This window comes from Mytilus edulis, chromosome 11 (genome assembly GCF_963676685.1).
Source record: "Mytilus edulis chromosome 11, xbMytEdul2.2, whole genome shotgun sequence".
Classification (NCBI taxonomy): domain Eukaryota; kingdom Metazoa; phylum Mollusca; class Bivalvia; order Mytilida; family Mytilidae; genus Mytilus; species Mytilus edulis.
This window is the reverse complement of record NC_092354.1, coordinates 39268514-39295242: the sequence shown is the minus strand read 5'-3', so window position 1 is coordinate 39295242 and position 26729 is coordinate 39268514. Positions and strand designations below refer to the sequence as shown.

Below are 26729 nucleotides of genomic sequence, written 5' to 3'. Positions count from 1 at the left end.
TTGATGAAATATTTATGATGAAAAGTTACCTAACTATAAAGGGTTATAGCCATGACTGAGTGGTAAGTTCATACTGAAATGATAGTAAATTTACCTTGAGCCATGGGTGCATGGCTAACCCTATTTTAGTTGGGTTACTTTTCATTATATTCAGCTTCTTTATTACAAGTAAGCTTTACAGATGTACAGTTTATATAAAGCTTTTAAGGATGTACAGTGAGTTGATATACTGCTTTACAGATGTATGTTTGATATGCGTCTTTATAACAGTACATCAAGATTACTTGTACTAAAGTACTGTGTACAATTCTACACAGCTACTATTGCATAGATACCATTTATGTACCAAAAATACGTAGAACTTATGATATTCAGTACTGTTCGTTCTTATGTTGTACTGTTATATTACTGTTCCAGCTTAGGGGAGGTTTGGGATCCCCCTAAAATGTTTAACCACAATAGATTTCCAGGATTCTAAATTATTCCAGATCCAAATAAGGTGTTTTGGGTATCTATTCCATATTGGATTGTTAAAGATAAAAAAAATAGCTCAGCAAGACTTTATTTGTATACGCACATCTTTTAGGGGATATATTTTACTGAAGGACTTGACTTGTTTATATGATATCAGATAATGATTTAAAAAAAAAAGATTTTTTATTGTTTAATTCAAGTTTTGAAAGTAATTTTAGTGAGAAAAATAAGATAATCTGAATTTTTTTCTAAACTTGTAACTTGAAAAAATATCTATTTCATATTTATACAAAAAGGAATGGCTATAAATATATATTGACAAAATAGTTAATTCCATTGTGTGTCTTTTATGGTAAATAGACCCCTGATCTACCTTAATTGATTATAAATATGTCAATTTTACAAAGTATATTGTATACATGGAATCCCAAAAATTTGGTTAAATTTCATGTTTTTAATACTTTTCTAAGTGTCAACCGAAATCAAAGCTTAAAGGATAGGGTGTCTATATTTAGAATTTTACATGTATATCACATGGGTTTAATTGGCTAAATCAAGATGTCATCTTTATGAGGAATTTAGAAAAACATTTATATTATGTTGCTCACACTTTTAATGAGAAATGTTATACTTAAGATGATATCCAGAAATTAGTGTTTTCATTCTAAGATTTAAAAATGATACATGTGTGTTACAAAATCTAGTTATTTAACTTTAGTAGAAATTTTATTTCATGTAAATTGTACTTTTTTCAATATTTTATATCAATGCATTTTAATGCTGTATACAATGGTCTCATTTAAATGTAGGTGGTACTTGTTGAGATATGAGACTTTAATAATCCATGGAAGAGAATTGGTATAGGCTATATGAAATCATTACTTAATGTCTGTTTTATGAATCTTGCAATCTTGCAATTATTTTATTCAGGATGAAAGTACACCTCCTTTTCTTTTGGTAGAAGAAGTATAGCATATTATTCCACTGAATGTTGATTTTGATAGCGAAATCACCATCTGATTGGTTAAAACTATTCCATGTGAAGTCGAACAAACTTTAAAACATTAAGGAAATTGAGTATATATATGTATTATAATTACACCTTGTAGATGTTTAATTCACCTGTTATGACCATATCAGAAATCTATATAACAACATTTGAGTGAATATTTCTTGCTTTACTATAGGATTTTGAACACTTATGAAGTTGTATCATTCAGACATAATTCAAATGCTTTTGTATGACACAAAAATGTAATTGTATAAACTCTACGACTTGCGATTTTTTATTGCCTTTTGACCCCAAAGTAAATTTGAATAGGGAATTACAAATAATAACTGAAATCCCTTGAAATTGGTGTCCTTTTTTTTTATTTTTAAAATCACATGTTTATTTGGTCATCTGAAACTATGTTTAATAGGTTAATTTGAAACATTTCAAGATAATTTAATTTTGGTTGTAACACATCTTTTGATTGACTGACGTTGTTTTGTTTATCAGCTCATAGACATAATTTAGTCATGTGACCATGACGTCATCAACGTTTTTCATGGTTTTCTCTGGTTTAAAATGGAATTTAGATTTAAATTATAAGAAGACAGTAATATTTTTTCTGTCTATTCGAAATAAAATGAAAAGTGTGGTGTACACTTTAAAATAACTCATTGACAGAAAAATTATATAAGTCATTCCTTGAGGTGGTACCTAAAACTACAGGGAGATAACTCTGTAAAAAACGTTTTAATTATGTCATGTTGTTAAGGGAATATTAAGCTTCTCAATAATCAAAATTAGTGTTGGTCAAACTGCTATATAACCAGTGTAATATTTCTGATCAAATGGTTGGTTAAAATTTTTTGAAATTTTTATATCTTTGTGAAAGGGTCAAAGTAAAAAGTTTGTCAAAATTTTATGAAAATTAAACGAGCCAAAATAATTTTAGTGAAGGTGTTGGGTACCACCTTAAATAAATATTAGTTCATAGTTCGATGAATTTGAGGTTTGACAGTTATTATAGGTAACAAAAAAATAATATATAGTATAATTGAATATTTTGTATTTTAAAATTCTGAAAATGATTTACCTTTTTTCTTACCATGCTTATCATTATTAACATTTTTAAAACATAATTTTATTTGCAATTTATTGTCATTGAAGGTAAATATTATATAGAAAGAGTTGAAGAATTATTAAAGATTTACAGTCTGAATCATCAAATATGTTTATTGTTGTTCTTGAAAGTGAAATATTGCTGGCTAAAAATTTATAATATCCAGTGATTCTGATAAGGGGTCACAAAATCTGCTTTTCATTGTTACCATTTACAGGATCACCCTGAGAAAAAAACCATTTAGTATAGTCAATAGGCATTTGCAATATGTTATAACACACATGTTGACATACATGCAAAAACCAGATCCCATAATCATAAAAATTGAAGTTAAATTCAAATATTACATAAATTGAACATATTTGAGACATGATTTATGTAACAACTAACCTTCATATGATTATCATGTGCTAACAATTATGCGATATACGCATGTTACAAATCGTGCAAAAAGCGCATGTGAAAATCATGCGATACACACATGATATACAAAATATGCGAAAAGCGCATGTGAAGATCATGCGATTAACGCATACTTCCTATATCGCATGATATACGCATGATTCACACATGATTAACGCATGTAAAAACCTTCATGCGTAAATCATGCGTGTGCAAAAGTATGCGATACACGCATGAATTTTACATGCGAAAAACGCATGTGAGAATCATGCGATTTACGCATACTTCATATATCGCATGATTTACGCATGATTTACGCATGATTTACGCATGATTCACGCATGTATTGGCCTTCGTGCGCATATCATGCGTGGCACTTTTGCCTGTGTATGAAGACGAAACGTGCGTCTGGCGTATTACAATTATAATCCTGGTATATTATAATTGAACCCTTTATTTGCTATCAATGTCTCCTCTTACAGTGATCCCTAAATTTGCTCCTGATGTCTCCTACTACAATGAATACTATATTTGGTCCGAATTTCTCCTTCTACAGTGAATATATATTTACTCCAAATTTCTCCTCCTACAGTGACTCAATATTTGCTCCCAATGTCTCCTCTTATAATGAACCCTATGTTTGCTTCCAACGTCTCCTTCTACAGTGAATCCTACATTTGTGTCTCCAAAACACAATAATATCGCAAGGAAAATCCTACTCTGTTATAAAACAGTTACTTGAGAGTGTAGTGTAGAGACATATTTTTATAAAAAAAAATGTGATATGATTGCCAATGAGACAACTCTCCGCCAAAGACCAAATGACACAGAAATTAACAACTCTAGGTAACCATACGGCCTTCAGTATTGAGCAAAGCCCATACCGCATAGTCAGCTAAAAAGACCGAAAAATACAAACATAAAACAATTCAAACAAGAAAACTAGCTATCTAATTTATGTACATAAAATGAACGAAAAACAAATATGGACACCTCAACAAACAACAACTACTGAATTCCAGACTCCTGATATGAAACAGGTACATACATACTGATTGTGGCCGGGTTAAACTGTTAGCGGGATCCCTATCCTCCTTCTAACCTGGGATAGTGGTGTAACCGTATAATATAAGAACGACCTTTGTCTATTTTATAGTTGTTTCTTATGTTGTACTGTAACAAAATGCACTGTCCCAGGTTATGGATGGGCTGCTTACTTTTCCAACCTTGCCGAACTCTAAATATGTCTGTCACTCGTCAGAAGTACGTTAGTGTTTGGGTTTTTTTTGCAATTTTTCATTTTCGTTTATTATTTTGCCTACATCGGTAGAACGGTTTTTATTTTGTTTGAATTTTTCACATTTTGTCATGTTTGGACAATTTAATGCGCACTATATGGTATTGGTTTTGTTTGTATTTGAAGGCCGTAAGGAATTTGTGGTTGTTTAAACCCACGCTTTTTAAAAATTGTCTTGGGTAGTAGCCTCGTTGGCAAGATTGTCTCTGAATCATGTATTTAAAAAAAGAAGATGAGGTATGATTGCCAATGTGAGAACTCCCAACAAGAGACAAAATGACACAGAAATTAACAGCTATAGGTCACTGTATTAGTATACCTGTTAACTACAGACTAGCAGTCACACAGATAAGGAAATAATTCTTTTATAAATTATGACATAAATTATTTTTAATAGACTGTAAAGTAATACAAAGTTCAAGAGTGTTTCACAAATTATTAATAGAATGTCGTTTCCAAAAATTACATTGTACTCCCTTACTCTGTCTTCATAACTGCAGCATCTGTAAAAAATGATAATGATAATGAAAATAACAAAATACAATAACAAAAGCCATTATATCTACATAATTATGGTTCGTCTATAATAGTCTCATTTTGACAAGATAGTAAAACAGAATGACAGGACAGAAGTTACCAAGGAGATTTTTTAAACTAGTATGTCAGAAATAAACAACTGACAACACCGTGATAAAAATAGAAAAATTACGAAACGACAACAAATCAACAACATAGTAAATATGGAGGAATATTTACCCCATCAAACACTAGGGAAGACTCAGATGCTCCCCATGTTACTTGTTACTCATGCAATTTTAATTCCGTTGATAATACTCATTCGGTTATGCCACAATCGAAGAAAAGATGATATGGTTTGTTTATGTTGGGGCGGGCAGTTTGGATTTGCGAAGAAAGGCGAAACGTCAGAAAATAACTACTAACCATCGACAGGAAAACTGATATATCAGTTAGAGTCAATCGTAGCGTACCTGTTATGTACGATGTTCGAACTCACAACGCCAGTGTTTACACCTGTGCTAATGATAAGATAATTGGTTACCAAGAACCCTTAGCAATATTTTAGAGAAGGTCATCTCCTTTGCAATTATACCTCCTTATTTTTGTTTATTTTTTTTTTATAGTGAGTGTCGTTATTTTATTACATACCAAAAAGTAGATTACAATACCAAGATAATAGTTGACAGATTGAATTACTGATCTAGTCTCTGCTCCACTTCCTGCAGGAGTTGTTGATAATACCTGGGATTTTGGAATGGGAGCAGTACCAGCTTTGTTTGAACCTGCTGAACCGGCTTTTGGTGGTTGTGTTTCCTTCACAGTTGTACTAGGCGTTGATATGTTTGTATTTTTTGAAGTTGAACTATGTGTTGATGTGTCCGTTTCGTTTGTTGAAGGTGACCCTGAACTTTCTGCTGTTAATGTCGTATTTTGTAATGTTGAGTTTGAAGAAACTGAAGCAGCATTACTAAGTGCCGTCTTTCGTCGTTCTACAAACAAAGAGAAACAAATGATGTATTATTATAAGGAACACATTATAAGGTGTCAAACCCCATCAAAACACTGAGGTAAACTCAGCTTGAGTTGTTACACCCCATCAAAACACTGGGGTAAACTCAGCTTTATTTTTTAAACCCCATCAAAATACTGGGGTTAACTCAGCTGTGCTATGTAGAGCAAATTTTATATTTGTTATATTATTTACATCTGCCAAACATCAAACAACTAATGTATACACTAGACGAGTTTGGAAAGGCTAAATAATTATCGTTGCTGAAGACGACATACACCAACCATGATATATCTTACAGTCTTCTCCCTATGACATTGTAGTAGCATAGTAGTGTTATGCAATTTTTTGTAAATGTGATGCTACTGAATTTATTCTCTTATAGATTGTTTTTTAATGTGATACTATAGAAACACAATATGCAAAATGGTGTGTCAAATGTCCCTGCTCAACAAAATGCTAAACGAAATATCTGGAGAGAACACTTATCTAATACATTGTGTTATAGAATTAACATCTCAACTTCCAGAGATCCAAGATGTATTATACAGTTAGCACTATTACAAATTTAAAGACTTGGACAGTTATTTCAAACATACCATATCCTCTTGGAGCACGTACACCATTTACTATACACGTATACACTATACATACTAAGGTTAGGTAATAAATGGTTTTCTGTAAGTACAAAATATATATTTTAGTAGATATGTATGTTAAAAAGAAGTATTACGTTAACAGCAACCCCACATATTCTTATATTTGCCTTTGAGCGTTCCTGGTTAAGGAGAAATCATAACAGCGCTTCGATCACAAGAAATTATTTTTGCTTACATATTTTTACTTAACGTTTTCATCTCAATAAATGAATTTAACGTTTAAAAAAGGTACGTAAGTAAATCAGTTTCATACTTACCATGTAATTGCACTTCTTTTTTAAACACTATATATTTGGATCACTCTATTGATAAACAGTTATCAAAAGGTACCAGGATTATAATTTAATACGCAAGACGCGCGTTTCGTCTACATAAGACTCATCATTGACGCTCAGATCAAAAAAGATATAAAGCCAAACTATTGCAAAGTCGAAGAGCATTGAGGACCCAAAATTTCAAAATGTTGTGCCAAATACGGCTAAGGGTAATCTATTCCTGGGATAAGATAAATTATGGATAAATCATATAGTTAGAAGAAGATGTGATATGAGTGCTAATCAATTCCAAGTCACAATTCGTAAAAGTAAACCATTATAGGTGAACGTACGGTCTTCAACTTTGGCTCACACCGAACAGCAAGCAACAAAGGGCCCAAAAATGTGAAAAAAAAACACCATTTAAACAGGAAAACCAACGAAGGAGAGAGGTCTCATCAATGACAGTCGAATAAAACAATTAAGAGGCCAAATAAAGTAGCAAATACAGCTAAGGAAGCCTATTCCATTTTCCTCTGAGTTGAGTATTTTTGTGATTTTACTTTTTAGATTAACACTCCTGAGTTATTCGAACAATTCAAAGTAAATGGCAGCTTGGGTAATATCAATTCTACATTCAGGTTCTCTAACAAATACCAAACCTTAAGTAGTAAAAACGAGAGAAAAATGTCGATGTCAATACCAAAGATGAAACATGGTTCTTTTTCGTATGATCCGTAGTGAAGGAGCAAACTATAAAATTTGACCAAGAATGCAGGTCTTGTTCATGTACATACATATGTGAAAATCAGTAAAAACACAACTAAAAGAAAGTCAAAACAGAGTACTTGAAAAATCACAAAAAAATCCTGAACTACAAGGAGAATTCAAAAATGAACGCCCCTAATCAAAAGGCAATATAAAAAGCGGTAACACATCAAACGAATACTAGTAGATAACAACTGTCATATTACTGACTTGGTACAGGCATAGTATACTCAAATATTACAAACATGTCGTTATGAGAGCGCCTGCTGTTTTGACTTTGTCTTTTAATCAATTTTTGTATCTTAAAGTGTCTCGCAGGTATAAATATTTTTTTTTAATATAGGATTTCGCTATATTTTTTTTCAATGAACTTTATCATATTTTTAAAAGAAAAATGAAATAAAAAAATGGGGTCACCGTTCCTTTAAGCTCACACTCTGCCTCTGAAAAAAGCATACATTTTTGTTAATGTCCTTTTTTTCTGTTGAACTAATAGGAGGAATAAAGTTAATATTGAAATCAAAAAGAACTAAATTACAGAAATCGCTTAAATTTTACAATTATTAAGTTTATGCACAGCTTATTTAAGAACAGTAATAAAAAATATAGGTCACCGATCAGTTAAAAAAGATATTTCAATTTCAATGCCAAAATATGGCATGTTTGCATCAAAGGGAGATAATTTGGAGCTTTTTAAATGATATAAACAGTTTTATAGCCATCTGGGGCCAAACCGAATTGATTTATTTTGGGTTGATTTTTGTACCATATCATAAGTAATAACTAATATTGTAATAAATAAAATTTGTAGTGAAAAAAGCAAATGTTTAATTTGTGATAGTTTTGTACCCGCCAGCCTCCTTAATAAAGCCTTTCAACATTAATTGAAAATACGTAGTCTTTCGGATAACTAGCGTGGTTTTTAAATCAATTTGGTGATTAATTTTCTAGCGTAAAAATCTTTTAAAATGATTAAAGTAGTTTGATTTTCATACTTAACATCGCTATATAATCCCCCCTCATTAATAAATGATTCTTACCATTATACAACATGTACAATAAAATCAACAGAAATTTAATTCATTTGAAATTAGCGTTTTAATTTCACCTTATTTATATTACTTCGTTTGAATTCTCGAGTATGTAAATGATATACTATTCTTCGCGTGATTATCATAACTTAACAAAAATATAGTAGTATGTTATTTTATCATCACTTTAATTCCATCTTTATCCAAAAGGATAGTGTTTAAGTCACACAACTGCTTATCTTGTAAGTGATAATATAACAAATCAATCTAGTAACGACATGTGAATTATTCATATGATAAAATAATTGTGTAATCGTGCGATTGCAGGAGAAAATGTGTTTGTCCAATTTCAATATTTGCACGGTAAAATTTCAAACTCACATAGTATTTGTATGTTTTTGTCGAGTCATTTACTAAATGGAAATGAATGATCATCCTAGGATTCGAATTGTTAAAAAAGAGAATAGATTATTGTCCCGATCCAGAGTTTTAAGCGAAGATTCGGTTGTGTCTGTGGTAAACCAGCATGGAAATGGTGGACATGTATATATAAAAAAAGAAGATGTAGTCTGAATGCAAATGAGACAACATTCCACAAGAGACCAAATGACACAGAATTTTAACAGCTATAGTTCATCGTACGTTCTTTTCACATGGATTCAAACAATTGGCATTTATTTCATCAACACATTATAATTTACAGGATTTATTGTTTGGTTTTACGTTTATTTTTTCGCACATATTCATGACGGGAAATTAAACAAAAAGGTTTTCCAAGCTATTGCATGAAATGCATTATATTGATTTTGCTTTCCGTCTTTTTATTCTTTGTGTTCAATAAGAATGAACCATTTCCCTTTCGTAAATTTTTATACCACGACTCTTATGTTTCGTATATATATATAGGAAATGTTCATTCTATTTACGACTTTAATACTAGAGTTGTCTCTCTTCCAACTGAGATATGCTATTTATGTAAATATACATATGAATGTAGGATAACTATTTCTTCATTTGTAAAACACATTTTAGATTATTGAAAACACACCCAATTAATTAAAAAGAGTTGATAGTATTGATTGAAGTATCTAAATATGTTTTATGGAAATCTAGAATTTAACGTAAACCAGGTTAGTGATTGTAAATGAGCTTGGTACTGTAAATAAAAATACTATAATTGATTATTTATTAGTTGATGACACATTAGATATAGGAAGATGTGGTGTGAGTGCCAATGAGACAACTCTCCATACAAATAACAATTTAAAAAGTAAACCATTATAGGTTAAAGTACGGCCTTCAACACGGAGCCTTAGCTCACACCGAACAACAAGCTATAAAGGGCCCCAAAATTACTAGTGTAAAACCATTCAAACGGGAAAACCAATGGTCTAATCTATATAAACAAAACGAGAAACGAGAAACACGTATATATTACATAAACAAACGACAACTACTGTACATCAGATTCCTGACTTAGGACAGGTGCAAACATTTGCAGCGGGATTAAACGTTTTAATGGATCCAAACCTTCTCCCTTTTTCTGAAACAATAGCATAACATCACAACAAAGAAAAACATACGATAAAATATCAATTGGCAGACTTAACTCAATTAGCATGTAAAATGGATCTAAATATTATTAAATTCTAAGTAGTTAGAAATTACAAGAAAATGAACTAATGTTTGAGTATAAAATGTCTTGACAGTCCTCAAACATTCATTTTCTCCAAAAATTTCGTAGCTACACGTGTACAGGGCTGACTGGTTGTAGTTTCGTGCGACTTCTATGTTAATGAATACTAGTATTCATTATTGTTTAGGAGTAAGCTTCGGCATAGTTCCAGTTTTGGTATTATCTCGCAGCAGTGGAATCCTTGTGGTCTTAATTTTGATTGGCTAAATAAAATGGGTTTTTACCAGGTTTCATAGCTAGAAGCAATTCACATTATAGGTGCCATTCCTTTGCTTTTTTTGCTTCTAATGTGAGTTGTCTTACTTTGTGTTTTGAATTTACTGTTAGTACCATATTCCATAGAACATTCAGTGCTTTAGTGAAACCATGACTATCATGACTACTTTCGATCGTTATAACTAATGTTTCTTTTAATATTTATTAACATTGTTCCGGTTTTTTTTAGTTTTAATGTAAAAGGGTCTTAAACAAATGTCCAAACTAATATAAATACGGATCAGTAATATGTGAACAATGTGCACATTTAAGTTTTGCATTTTTTTATTTTTTATATTTTGGCTTATTTATTTTCGGAGTTTAGTGTGATATTCCTTTTCGTAATCCCACCTTTGGATGCGGAATTTCCTTGCTGTGTTCCAGACCCATTTGTGGCCATAGGCTGTTTTCTACTCTTTGGCCAGGTTGTTGTCACTTTGACACATTCTTTGTTTGCATTCTCAATTTTACATATAATTAAAGAAGGAAATTCATTGGTGATATCTTAATAATTGACGTTTGTGATTGAAAGAAACAACGCACAATATAACCGATAAAAAAGGTACAAAACAGAGGGAAAAAACCCGGCTAAATATTAGTCATCTCTGAAGAGAAAGAGTTTCAAACTAATCATTACACTTATTTAATTATAATTTCTACAAACGTATCTATATACGCTTTCTGGTGCCTATCAATTTACAATACAAAAATAAGAAAAGCTTGGTATGATTGATTATAAGACAACTATCCACCACAGTTCAAATGAATGGAATGTAATGCCTAGATCACACATTCACGGATCACCTCGACGGATTCACTACGAATTTAATCTCATGGATGATCCCGATAATGCAGTTTCCGTAGTCTGATACGGATCCGATACAGATGTACAACGGTACGACTACGGGGTTTGACGTTCCTACCACGGATGATGAAGAACGGGGTTCATGTTTGTGACATGAGTGATACGGGTTCTTACGGTAAGATACGGTTCAATACGGAATTTACACGATTTATTACGCATCTACACGTTTCGTGGCGTATGTTTTGCGGATAAACAACGGTTTGGTACAGTATACGAAAGGGAAAGTACGAATATGAACGTTCTGAAACGAAATAGTACGAACCGTCACATTTCTATAATTTACTTGTTATTCATCATTTCTATATGGCAGTTAATCGTAGATTATTTTTCGTTCTTGATAAATAAATTATTGGACTGTCTGTCTGTACTATGTGGTATTATTCGTAATCATCGAACCAACGACATGTAGCTGTTATTGAAACATATCTAATACTATTTTATAAGTTCTTAAATGTAGCTCAATTTTTTGAACATCATTTAGTCATAAGGGGATCAAACTGGCTTAGTCCCTAGTCCACCATCTACTCTGCATCCTGTCAACTCTACGTGTCATAAAGCAACTCGACCCTGCACTGTCATTTTGTGCCATTTCAATATCCTATCCCAACCAATTAATTCCAAGCAGCAGCTCTTGATTATTCATGGCGGATAATCATTATATAGATATTATAGGAAGATGTAGTATAAGTACCAATGAGACAACTCCCAATCCATACCTCAAAGCCAAGACACAGAATAAGTAGGTCCATAAAAGTATGGTGTATTTATACAGAAGCCTTACGTTAGTTTGTCGTCATTACAGGCGTAATACTGTGGATTCATTATCATTCCTTGGATTCCAATATTCATGGATTTTGTAGGTACAGGTGAACAACGAATTTATATGTTCAACGAAAAAAAAAATTTCTATAAAGTTGTATTCAGACTTTGGCAGAACCACGAAATCAACTATCCATGAAAATTCAAAGTTTCTGCAATCCACAAAAATTGGTAGCAACGAAAATAAAAGAATCTACAGTATTCCGTATTATGTCCTGTTGTTACGTCGTAAACTGTAATAGACTTTCATAACCCTTGCTGATACCTTAGGATAGCCGTCCGCATTGCAACGTAATGAAATCGTGCAGTTCCGTGACACATTCGTAACAAATTGTATCCTTACCAATGCAGGATGCAACCGTACTAGTTCGCAGTTCCCCGAAACTTGCCGTAGACATCAGTCATGCCTACGAATAAGTACGGATTAATACGGTCTTATACGGTTTAGTTAGAAGTTACTACTGTCGTTTTATCCGTGGTCAAATTTGGCGCATGCTCAATAATTATCAAGTATATACAAGTACTACTACGTATGACTACGACAACAATCCGGATATCTACGGACAAATACAGATTATCACGAATGATGCCGAATCGTATCCGTAGCTAATCTGGCGTCAAATCCGTTAATGTGTGACCTAGGCATCAGCAATCATACACCGGTAAATTAGCTACGAACGTTTTACGGACTTTTTGAAATACCTCCACGTCCATAAAACGTCCGTACTACGGCTGTAAAAGCACAAGTTTTATTTTCATTGAAAAATACTTGGAAAGTCTCTCATAATTCTTTTTAGAATGACTCTTTTATAAATTGTAAATATTATATTGTGTTGTATATCAAATGTTTTAAAGAGGTGAGACTCCAATAAATGTTTTTTTTTTGTTTTTTTGTTTTTTTTTATTGTTTTGTAAAATATTTGCCTTTTAAATTCCTTTCATTTTAACTTAAAGAAATTGATATAAAAATGTTTAAAACAAATGTTTTAAAGAATATATCATGATTTAATTGATAATAAAGGTTCAGGTTTTTGACTTTCCGTCCTGTATTAAGGGTATATATACTGCCAAGCAAATACAAGATAAACCTGCCGTTTTCGTGTTTGTGTTATTGGTTTGCTGTCTTGTACTAAAGGTGCCTGCATGATTTATCTATGTATCTATGAATGTCAACAAAATAGATCATAAAAAAATACATCGAGCGATTTCCAGCACTCGCATGATCTTCACAAGTGTTTATCAGAGTATTTCTATATGTGTATCGTGTATTGTAAACATTGTGCATTCAGGACATACACGTAAAACGTACTTAAATATGATATATATCACATGAATAAGTAAACAAACTGAAAGGTATGTTTAAACATTTTTTGATTACATATTTGAGACAGCATCCCCATGACAAAAAAAAAACAACAAACAACATATAAATAGTTATATATGTAAGATTTGACATGTGTCTAAACAATATGCCAACTATTATATCTCACAAGTCTATAAATGTTCTATAGATTAAACACAAACAATCGAGATGAGCTGTCAACAACAAATACTCAAAATAAAATATGAACAAAATTGACATTTTTCAAAGCTGTTTTTTTTTCAGAATAAATAAGTTTGCCAACATAAAATTTCATCTCGATCTTCAAGTAATATTTGTTTTGGAATACTTATCATTGTCATCACAGAACTTGCCAATGTGATGCCTACAATGCCATTATAGGGAGAATGAAATGCATTTTTGAACCTTTCAGTTTTTCATCATGGCAATTAACAGGTCGGTGAAGGTAGTAAAATCATAATTGAAACCTTTGCAAAAATTGCACGTTAGTATTTAAACCAGTAACGTCTTCAATAAGTGTCCCTCATTTGTTGTATCTCAATGTTATTTTATTTATGGAATGTTTCTGTTTATGATACTTCTGTCATATAGTTTAATTCATTATAAAATTGTTAACAAATTTCCAGTTAACAACCTATAGTAAGGAAGCAAATACATAGTACATTGTTGTTTACTTGACCTTTTATTATACGTCATATCTGTCTTCATTGTAGTATCTGTAATAAAAAAGTAATAACAAGTGAAACTGCGAGCTACTGCTCACTGATGATACCCCGCCGCAAGTGGATAATATTAATAGTGTAAAAATATGCAAGTGTTCGGTAAACAGGAAGTTGTCGAGTGATGAATCTGAAAACGCATGACACGGTATAGCTGACTTATATAAATCCTGAAACCAAATTTCAGAAATCCTTGTATTGTAGTTCCTGAGAAAAATGTGACGAAAATTTTCAACTTGGCTATCATGTGTAAAATCATCCAAGTGTTCGGTAAACAGGAAGTTGTCAAGTGATCAATCTGAAAACGCATCACACGGTATAGCTGACTTAGATAAACCCTGAAACCAAATTTCAGAAATCCTGGTATTGTAGTTCCTGAGAAAAATGCGATGAAAAATATTCATGGGACGGACGGACTGACTGACGGACTGATGGAAGGACAGACAGAGGTAAAACAGTATACCCCCCCTTTTTAAAGCGGGAGTATAAAACCACATTACCTGTAAAGTTGTCGATGTTGAAGTCATTCGTTTGAAATGCACTTGGATTAAATTTAACTTTATATAATTTGATCATTTTCATAATCATTTTTTGGGGATATTTCCACTCATATATAGTTGAAGCAAGTGTTTTTAGAACTGGTTATAAGTTATCCTAGTTGATACGATATTCGACGGCTTGCATTTCCTATCATTATTATTTCCATGATAAAGGGTTGCTGCTCATAAGGTTTTCAACTAAGATTTCTAAATGTGAAGTTTGAATCAACCGGTCGTTGGTTATAAAATATCCATTTCACCGATGATAGCGGATATGTTTCTAATTACAGTACCGTCCAATATCCCAAAATTTGACTTTCTAAATAAGACAGATTATAGGATTCGCTTTAACATGAGTAAAATCGAGGGATGTCCCGTGTGGAGCAATATATGTTTACCCTTCCAGATCACCTCAGAACACTCCCATGTGTTTGGTTGGATTCGTATTGCTCAGTCTTAAGTTGAGACTCTTATGTTGTGTGTACTTTTATATGTCTGTTGGACATTTCCTCGTTTATAATTTAAGGTTTCCATTAAGTCAATGTGAAATGTCTTACCGAATGTTCCGCTTTATTATAGATATTTGAGTTTGAATGTCACTCTGGTATCTTTCGTCTCTACTTAGAGGTAAAATATGAGCATGAAATAAGAAAATATATCATCACGAATTTTACCTCAAATAGAAACTCTAATACTTTTTCGAAACACAAACAAAAACGAGTTAAGAACACAAACACTATATGAACAGCTTTAATATAAAATATATCTCGAAAGCCATGACAGCGGATCAAATACAACATTAATAAATGGAGTAGCAATACATACAACAAAATGTTTAAAGAAGACTCCATCTACGTGTTCCCAGTGCAACACATTGCAATCGAAATGGAACATAGATAATAAACACTTTTTTTCTTCATTTCTCAAACAAGATCAAACTTGATGCAAATAAAATCGATACACTGTCTCATACTGGTAGACATTTCATTTGAAATGAAGACTGAGTACATATATACTTTTACTTTATAACAAAATTAATAGGACCTACAATTAAAGAAATATCGCAACTTAAATAGGCAAAACTGTAACATGCTTCTAAGCATAACTATGCTAAGCCAAAGTTAAATACGACTTACCTGATTGTTCTTACAACAATGAAAGTACAGTTGGGGATTTGTGGTAACTTCAAAGACCTTCGAACTGAGACTTTTTCATTATTGAATTCAAGTTTGTAAGTTTTGGCTGTTGTATACGTACCATCAAGCTGAAAATAATAGCCGAGTAGACTTTGATATAGGCTGCATCAGATGCAGCTACTGCTCCATTTCCAAAAGCGTGTGATAAGTGGTTCCCATTATTTGAAGTATGTAAAGTTTTGTTACATATTCTTACAATCGGTGATCGAGCTGCTGCTGATGGTAGCCTGTAATTACTATCCATTGAGGAATGAACAGTTGTGTATGATAGTTTTACAGTCGTTTGACTGACTGCGGTTTGAACATGATTGTTAGGAATTCGTACAGTTGTTGGTCGGAGTGTTGTTGATTTTGAAACTCCTGAAATTGGACTAGGTGTTGGTATTCCTTCTTTCATTGTTGGCGGAGAAGCCGTTGGCACCGTTGGGGCTTCTGTATATGGAGATGGTGTTGGTAAAACTACTCGTACTGTCAGTAGATTTGGTGCTGGCATCACTGGCAACGTTTCAGCTTTAATATAATTGTTGTTTCGTTGCTCTACAATGTATTTATAGTGGATAGCATCAAAAGAAATCTTGGAACCACCAATAGGAGGATATATTTGAGATGTTTACAATAAGTTTGTAATCGGGTCTTTTAAAGCAGGTTATTTGATTAGACGGTTTGTAATGACACATTGCATAATCTGATCATGATATTAGCTACCGTGTAAATTGTATGATATGGTAGTTATCGGTACTGTGTATATATATTCATCAGTATTGACACAATTCACAATACTACAGAATTTTGTTTAACGCTCTATTTTTCAAGCTTTTGTTATTATACTAAGGGAAAACTAGTAAAACCCATCAAACTTTGAAAAATATAACCCCTGGTCAGAAAAACTCGTCCGGTGCTTCTGTGTTTTCTCCTAGTGGTTTTTTTTTTAATCGGGATACAAAACAAAGATATTCAGAATTATTTCAATAAAACCCGTTTCTAACGTTGACAGCGTTTCTCGTCATTATCAACATTGACATACAACTTACCTTCACATATAATATCTTATAATATTTCGCTTAATACAATGTACTTTACTGATCTGCCGATTGACTACCATTCGTCCCTTTGTGATTGGTAAGTGTTGTTTCGTCTTTTATATCCAGTGTAGCAGAATTGTCCTTTCGATTGTCTTCATTTTGTTTGTCTATAAGTTTTCTTACGATTATATTTTTGGCGTCCAATATGAATCTTCTGGCTTTATCACAAAGCTGCCGAAGTTTGCAATTACGATACTATATTTTCTGAATTGTGGAGTGTTTTGAAGAAAGAAAAAAAACATACCCTTTTTTCTGCTTGCATGTATCACAGTCACCACATGGACTAAACATAATGAAGCTAGGAATATGGTTTTCTGTAAATATAATTTACACGTGCATAGTATAACTTGAGCGTTCTATTTTTTTAATAATTGAAATCCGTTTGAATATCATTTTAAAGATCATATAAATCTGGATCAAACAAGCAACAATTTGTATTGAGATTTTTTTTACAACGTTTCATGCTGGTCGTACCTTTTTTCGCGGAACACTCGTTTATGGATTATTTTTTTCAAATTGTCTAATATATTCTCGAATTCGAATTTTACAAAACAATCAACAGTTTAACATAAGATAAACAAGTCAACGAATCAATCAGTCAAAATCATCGTTAAATTTACAACTTTACCATTATATCGTACGATCAGTCGTTATACAGTTCATCTAAAGTCTAAAGGGCTATAATTTCCTTCGATTTATTTATAGCATACTTTCGTTAATTATTAGGCTTATAAATCAGGCAACATTCATCTTGTGATTCGCATAGCTTAACGTAAATTTGATAATTAAACAAATTATATCCTTTAATATTTGCTTCATTCATCATGATACGGTCGTGCATAGTTGAACCACCTCGACGAAAGTAATCTGATACCAATAAAATAAAAAATCATGAATCTTAAGACACGAGGATTTTTCCAAAGATATTATAATTCAGTGTTCGTGTGATAGAGGTAGAAATGTATGTTTGTTTGATTTAAAACACGTACATTAAAATTCCTATTTAAATCGTATTTCCCCTTTTTGACAGATAATCTTACGGAATGGAAATTTATATTCATCCTAGGCTCACAGTATCAAATCGGAATTAATAATCCTATATTTTGACCATTGAAAAAATATGAACTTTCCTTTCTAGGATATGAGTTCCTATGGGAAATTGCATTGTCAATATTAATAGATATGCCATCTATATGTCTAGGCAATGTAAAACACACGAACACACACCCATACCCACAGTAAAATGAATAAAAGAAGTTCGAGTTCGATGTCAGAATAAGTTACATAAGAAACTCCAAAAAATTACAATGATACACAAGGTAACAAAGAACTCATAGCAGATAGGGTTTTAGTATCATAATATAATTAAATATGTAAGACTCTGAGGTGCTATGGGGACGATGAAGTGCGATGGTCCACGCCGAAGTACGATGGTCTTTTCGCTGAAGTGCAATGGTTTGGCTTGACGTTATTGAGACGTTTTCCAATATAACAAGAGTGCCTCAAATTTTGGTACAAGGAACGAATTGGGAAGACTGCATATTGAATGTCATATAAAAACCCAAACTATTATGTATTTAGCAAGGCTTTTCACCTCAAATTTGAATCCCTTATTACATGAATCTTTTCAATTAACTAAAACTTTGGATTCTAGTGACTCTTATTCATGGTTCACTTTTGCAAAAGATATTCTTTCTGAATCTAACATTGATATAGAAAGACTAAAAACCTGTGATAACTTGAAACAATTAAAAAATATTAAAAGCTATATTAAACCCCAAATAAACTCACTACAACAACCTGTTGATGGATAAGTTGAAATCTATTGATGATAAAAGTAAATTAAATTTTTATGAAGGACTTGAGCCAAATCTTTTGATCAAACCTAACCTCTCTAACCCAAACTTTGAATTTATAAAAATTAATTACAAAACTTAGAATCAGTGACCATTCATTATTAATTGAAAAAGGAAGGCATTTTAAAATTCCTCGTGAAGAGAGACTTTGCAAAAAATGCAAAGTACTAGATGATTAGAAACATTTCTTAATAAATTGTTCTCATAATTCAAATATTAGATTAACATATTTTAATTGCATTAACAGAGAAAGTAATTCATTTGCTAATTTCACTGACAATGACAAAGCTATGTATATACTTAACCCATCAACACCAACACAAGTGAATAAACTATGATCCTATATAAAAAAAAGTCACTGGAACTGAGGACAGGGGACCCTTTAATATTTACCTGAATTTGTATATATATGTTGAGTTACTTAGTTATTGTCTTTATTTGTTTTTGGTGTTGTTATATGTCACAAACTGTAAAGTTTATAAGGCAATAAAACTTTGAATTTGAATTTGAATTTGAATATAACGTTTAAATACAACATTGATTTGCAAGCAAGTCCATTCATCAAAGTTTTGAACCTGTCTTATTTCTTTTCAAAGGTTTTATCCTAAAAACATTGCCATGTTGATAATCGTCATGTGATCCGCACATAAGTGGTTACACGGTGGAGTATAGTATTATAATTCACTGGTTTAGTTATTTTTATATGATTTGTCAAACATAAATTAATATAAGTCGTAACAAAAAGACAAATACAGAGTTCACCTGTATTAACCTTCATTTTAGTTATAAATGCCAATCCCGTTATAATTTATGATACATTCAAGTGAAAGATGGAGACCCTGCAATTTTTGTCGTGTCAACTTAAGTTTCGTTTCGTTTTTTGTGTAAGAAACAAATATATGCTAATAAGTACTGATCATGCACGAGCGTATCGTATTAAAAACTCCAATATAAAAACATGCCGGGGGAAACCATAGAGCAGAAAGCATGTTATTGCATGTTATTGCCGTGAAATTAAAAGTTTAATCTAAAAAACAACCATTATATATCTCATAAAGTCCTCCATATATTTGTCAATATCGAGGAAAAGACTAAGATGAAGGTTAAGACAGGTGAACTCGGTATTTGTCTTTTAGTTAAGACCTGATTATCAAATTGTGTAAATTTATCAATTGAGTGTCAATACAAATTTGTTGAGTGGCCTCATGATGGCTGATAACTTTAACTTTCTGAGTCGAGTCTAGTAGACAGTTGGTTTTTTTTCGTCATATTTTTTTTTATGTTTTTGGTATGATTTTTTTGTTTTTCCTAAAAATTGAAGGTATCTTTGATATCATTCGCCTGACTGTTTATACTGTCCATCCAACGAACGATCCAGGCATCCTTGCCATTAATTCAGTCGCAACAATGATGTTATTATTAGAACAAATCAGGTTTTTGCTTAAAATGAAGAACAGAAAATCATTAATCGCTCATTCTTGTTAATAGACATAAAAACGAACAATTAAAACCTTTAAGAAGAAATAAAATACGCGGACTCTTTGAAGATTATAAGGGTGACAACTTGAGGTATTGTCGAATTGCAAATTAAGTAAAATTTTAAATTTGTTTTAATATCGATTACACGTGAAAATCGTCACTGAAACGGTAAGTAACTTTCCTTTGTGAAGATAGAGGACTATAAAAGAATCAATGAAACACATGATATATGCTTATGATTTTCAATAGACGGGACATATAGTTTGGTTTTGAAAAGAATTTTGGTATAGACACAAGAACTTAAAGGTAAGATGTGTGACATTTGTTATTTTATTACTTTAACATTTTTTGTAAAATATTTGAATGTTTATGATCGAAAGTTTACCAGCGTTTGCTGCTACAAATTTACCAGTTTCGAATATTAATTTAAAGCTTAATACAATCAATTATATGTATTAACTTATTTCAGGTATTAGAAAAATGGATACCACTAAACAACGCTACATTAACAAATTACGACAGCCATATGGACTTGCAATGCACGTTGTTCTTATGTATTTTGAACGAGAAATTTTGAACAAAACGTGCTCATTTTTCTAGTTTTTAGAACAAAACAAACACGAACTCTTTCATGCGTATATAAATTATGCACCGTGTTGCATGTGCAATGATTCGTTTGAAGATTCATCGATATCAAGGAGCGTAAGTTTAAGACGTAAACAGTTTCATATTCTATATGAAAGTACGGGTCAACAGAATTTAGATCACGAGAAAAGAAATGAGAAATATAGAATTAAACCACACTGTCTGTGCAAATATGTTCCAACACAAGTCAAACTGATTGATCTTGATATCACTATGTTATGTGCAATAATCAATTCTTGCTGCATTCCAACACCTGGTAATGCAATTGAGTTTAACGCAATAAGAGATGTGAGAAACTTTATGAACCACATTGGAGAAAGCATAGATATTTCAAAATCTACGTTTGAAGAAAAATGGAAAAAACTAGAGACATGTTCACTGTCTTTAGCTGAGGTAACCGGAGAAGTACACAGGCACATGATACATACAAGATTTCAAGACTTAAAGAGGCAAATCGATACTGAATCATCTTTCAAAGAGGTGAGTTGATGACTCATTTATAGAAAAAAAGTTATGTATATTTATTGTAAATCAGGTAAAATTAAGTAAAATACTTGAAGATTTGTTTTACACTCGTGTACCAACAATTATAATGCACAACATACATTGAACATGTACATTTTTTACTTATGTATGAGGCATTTGATTATTTTTAAAGTTTACTTGAGGTTTTGTTATACCTTTTATCGTTCTTTATTTCCTTTGCTGTATCTTATACACAGTTGACTACTGAAGGTTTCACTTGATAATTTTAGTTTGCAATTGCGTTCTATTTAAATTCATACATTTTGGCGTTTCCTGCATCTTCCTATTGTTGGATCATCAGTACAAATCGCTAAAAGATTAAATAGAACGAAACACAAAAGTGTTTAAGCCAGACGTGTTAAGGTAGCAAGCATATTCGATTAAAAACAAGCGCAAACTTTTTTATCATGAAAGATTGTATGGCTTGCGTTTTTAAATTTTAACAATATCAAAATAAAACTGTGTGATAGATTACATCTGTGTTTTGCAATGCTGATTGAAAGAATTTAAACCGTTCAATGAGTTTATTCATTTAAAAGTGTTATATTTCATTGTCTTTTTATATAATGTAACACTTAATTAACTACAAAAACGACGCATTTACTAATTTATTCTTTCATGTCCTATTTAAAATTGACATCGATTCAACCTATTCAAAACCATTTTAAAAGAAATTGAACTAAAACGATATAAAAGCTATAAAATAACACAGATCCACACTAAATGATTGCTTACATGTAAACAAGTTCATTAGCGCATTTCACCTTTTGTTGAAAAAAGAATATGTATCAGTTGTAACCAAAAACACAACATTGTTTAATTTGCAAGTGAAACCACTGTTCATACGAGTACTAACCAGCTTCGCATTCTACCTTAAAAATATTCAAACTTGGCTGTATTTGGCAAAACTTTACATTACATTGCAAAAATGATAAATTATACCAATTACATATTACATAGTTTGTGAAATGTAATTGATTTAATTACAATTACTTTACTTCATTTATTAATTAAATTACATATTACCTTTCATCATAATATTTTTTGATAATATTATACATGTATATATAATGCATGTGTAAAATATTCATGTAGGCATAGTTAAAGCGTTGCATTTGATTTTCAGTAGTAATTTTGATGTGTTGTCATTTGGTCTGATAAATTTGACAGCAATTCTAAATAGTCTTTCGACAGGATCTAATGGGGCAGATATTGCTTGATCAGAACATGGAATCATTATAAGTCCATGGTCAGAAGATGTGTTGATAGGAGAGGGAATTTGTTCCTATTAACTTGAATTTGATTTAAACATTATAAATAAAAAAGTTATAAATAAATTTAAAACATTATTTTAACTTAAAAAATATTAAAAAGTATGCTTGTCACAATATATTGAAAATAGTTATTAGTACAAACAATGTATATAATGTCTAAATATTAGAAATATTTTGCTAATTAAATAAAATACATGTAATAGTGATATTGTCCCTGGACATTTTAATCTAACTAATTGCTGTTTGCTTTTACAGCTGAGAATTTGTATTTCTATAATCATGTTGTGTACACTAATTTGACAAAATGATTGTGTGCAGTGATTTTAAATTCTAAATTAACTGTCCAAGAAACATTTTCCCCACATTTTTGTTTTGTTTAACAAAGTGATTATTAAATCTATTTAGTTGAATATCTTTCTTAAAAAACAAACAGCACTTATAATGATTCTCATATTTTTTTTTAGATTATAAGACTATTCACCAAAAAAAAAACTTCAGAATACATTACAGAATTCATACCTTCAAGAAGTATGTGATATGAATATTTGAAAAATAAATATAATTTTACAATTTATATAATTAAACATAAATCCTTATCATTAACATCAAGTACATTAAATCAAATGTAATTCAAAAGTAATTAAGCATGTACTTAATTACTTTTGAATTACATTTACATACGATTTTTTCATTGTAATTAATTCAATTAACATTACAGGAAATTTAAAAAAAATGCTCAAATACAAATTACATTCAATTACATGGAAAATTGTAATGCATTTCACTTAATTAACATTTCATTTTCAATTACCCTATCCCTGGTTGTGGTCATTGATTCTCTCCAACTCCTACTTTAATTGACCTCAGTTTTATGTTTTGTTTTAATCTAACGTCACTGAAAGACGCGTCTGGCGCGTGTATAGAATTTCAATCTTGATATGTATGATGAGGGTTTTTTTTTTACAATACGCGGGCTTAGGCGGCGGCATAAACTATTTGCATAAAGCTTTATATTTGACCTTTGCCTCTTTTTTAGCTCACCGGGCCCGAAGGGCCAAGTGAGCTTTTCCCATCACTTTGCGTCCGGCGTCCGTCGTCCGTCGACGTCGTCCGTCGTCGTCGTCCTGCGTCCGTCGTCGTTAACTTTTACAAAAATCTTCTCCTCTGAAACTACTGAACCAATTCAAACCAAACTTCATCTGATTGATTCCTAGGGTATCTAGAATAAAGTTTGTGTTTTAATTCCCATTTCATAAAAAAAAAACATGGCCGCCATGGCTAAAAATAGAACATAGGGGTAAAATGCAGTTTTTGGCTTATAACTCAAAAACCACAGCATTTAGAGCAAATCTGACATGGGGTATAATTGTTTATCAGGTCAAGATCTATCTGCCCTGAAATTTTTAGATGAATCAGACAACCCATTGTTGGGTTGCTGCCCCTGAATTGGTAATTTTAAGGAAATTTTACTGTTTTTGGTTATTATCTTGAATACTATTATAGATGGAGATAAACTGTTAACAGCAATAATGTTCAGCAAAGTAAGATTTACAAATAAGTCAACATGACCAATATGGTCAGTTGACCCCTTTAGGAGTTATTGCCCTTTATAGTCAATTTTTAACCTTTTTTCGTAAATCTCCATGATCTTTTACAAAAATCTTCTCCTCTGAAACTACTGGGTCAAATTTTACCAAACATAGCCAGAATCATTATTATGCTATCTAGTTTAAAAATTGTGTATTGTGACCGGGCAAACCAACCAAGATGGCCGCTACGGCTAAAAATAGAATGTGACGGATGGGTTAACTAAAAGTCCGGACAGGCAGTAAAACAACGTCTGGTTCGTTTGATCGTATAATCTCAACTCCATATAGTAACATGATACATAACAATAGCACAACGTTAACAGAAGATAATGATGACGTTAACAATGTGAATGGAAACGGCGTTAAAAGTAGTGTTAACGTTTGACGCGTAAGTTAAACTGTCACTAAATCACCGACATAGAACATAGGGGTAAAATGCAGTTTTTGGCTTAGAACTCAAAAACCAAAGCATTTACAGCAAATCTGATAAGTATTAAAATTGTTTATCTGGTCAAGATCTATCTGCCCTGAAATTTTTAGATGAATCGGACAACTCGTTGTTAGGTTGCTGCCCCTAAATTGGTAATTTTAAGGAAATTTTGCTGTTTTGGGTTATTATCTTGAATATTATTATAGATAGAGATAAACTGTAAACAGCAATAATGTACAGCAATTTAAGATTCCAAAATAAGTCAAAATGACCACAATGGTCAATTGACCCCCTAAGAAGTTATTGTCCTTTATAATCAATTTTTAACAATTTTCATAAAATTTGTAAATTTTTACTAACATTTTCCACTGTTACTACACGGACAAGTTCATTATAGATAGAGATAATTGTAAGCAGCAAGAATGTTCAGTAAAGTAAGATGTACAAACACATCACAATCACCTAAACACAATTTTGTCATGAACTGTCTGCTTCCTTTGTTTAATTCACATATACCAAGGTGAGCGACACAGGCTCTATAGAGCCTCTAGTTATGATTATCTGGTCAATGGTCAGGTTTTTTTTCAATTATCATACGCACTAGGTCAACTTAATGTCGGGTATGCAAATTTCAAAGTGCATGTGTTTGTCTGCCAAGATTTATCTGACAGGAGTTTGTGTGATGCTTAACGTAAAACTTTCATCTTTAAGCTATTCAATATAAAACTAATGGTCATTAGTATTTCTATTTTACAAACATTCACATTACCATTACAAGGTTACCACTATCCAATTTCAACACGTAATGTTCCCAAAATATCATGTGTCTTGCTATTTTGTATAGTCTTTTAGAACAAGTTCAAACACAAACACATTGCACGACCAACCTTCAAGTTTACTTTCTTTGATAGTTGATATCTAAAAAATATGTGATGAAATGACCGATTTCAAATAGGAAAACTAAATGTGCAAATTGTATCGGAAACACAATGAACAAATAATCTGTCCATTGACATTATATTAGGTGATTCGCTTGACTAAAATACATTAATAACTAAGTTATAAAATTCGTGTATTACAATAAGTTCTCGGTGTTTTTTCATTATATTATTTTCGGTTGGTACAACTTTTAAGGATACTTAATATTAGCTGATTATGATGTACTTTTACAATTTGAACACATAAACACAACATTATGTGTATCCCAATTTGTTCTAACTGCTACTGAGCTGTACGATATAATTCATCATACATGCATGCACTAGTGTTATGATTTGTGCCTACACACCTGAGTTCATGCAGGACCAAATTTATAGTCATGCAATGTATAAAAAGAACGAAGGATAACACCAGTTTGATTAACAACAACCAAAAATTAGGAGCACGAGACTTTGTGATTTTGCTAAGGTTGAAAGAATTAAATTATCTTAATTTATTTACAGCAACTACTCAATTTCTTTTCAAACCACCCGGAGATTACAAAGGAAGGAACAGATGAAATAAACTTAAAATTGGGTAATATATTTTAATAAACATACTACATATATTGACCATTTTCGTTATGAAGAAACTTAGGTTCATACTTCCTCACATATTGTTGATCACAAATTATTCCACACGTACAGTGGAGATCACAAAATTTTACGACATGTATAGTGGAGATGTTTATTGTTACAACATTTATGTATTTTGATGGGAAATATTATAAAACTTTCTTTGTAAAGTTGTACAGCTCAATATTTCTAATAAATTAATTTTGATGAGGATTTTTGAATTATATTATTGTTCAATGAATTTCAGGATTTAAATTACTTTTCGATACGAACTAAAATGACTTCACTAGTTCATCAAAATATTGTTTGTACATTCTGTAGTTGATAAATTGACTTCATTT

General features: G+C 31.6%; 1 protein-coding gene across 1 annotated transcript in view; it reads right to left on the bottom strand.

The window, feature by feature from the left end:
* Positions 1-4772: 4772 nt before the first annotated feature.
* LOC139494242 (mucin-2-like) overlaps positions 4773-26729 on the bottom strand; it is a 39959-nt gene continuing 18002 nt past the window's right edge. The window contains exons 3-6 of the mRNA XM_071282411.1: positions 16017-16492; positions 6412-6490; positions 5452-5792; positions 4773-4787 (exon numbers count right to left, since the gene is read on the bottom strand). Of these exons, the coding sequence (XP_071138512.1) occupies positions 4773-4787; positions 5452-5792; positions 6412-6490; positions 16017-16492 (911 nt within the window). The remainder of the gene's footprint in view (positions 4788-5451; positions 5793-6411; positions 6491-16016; positions 16493-26729) is intronic.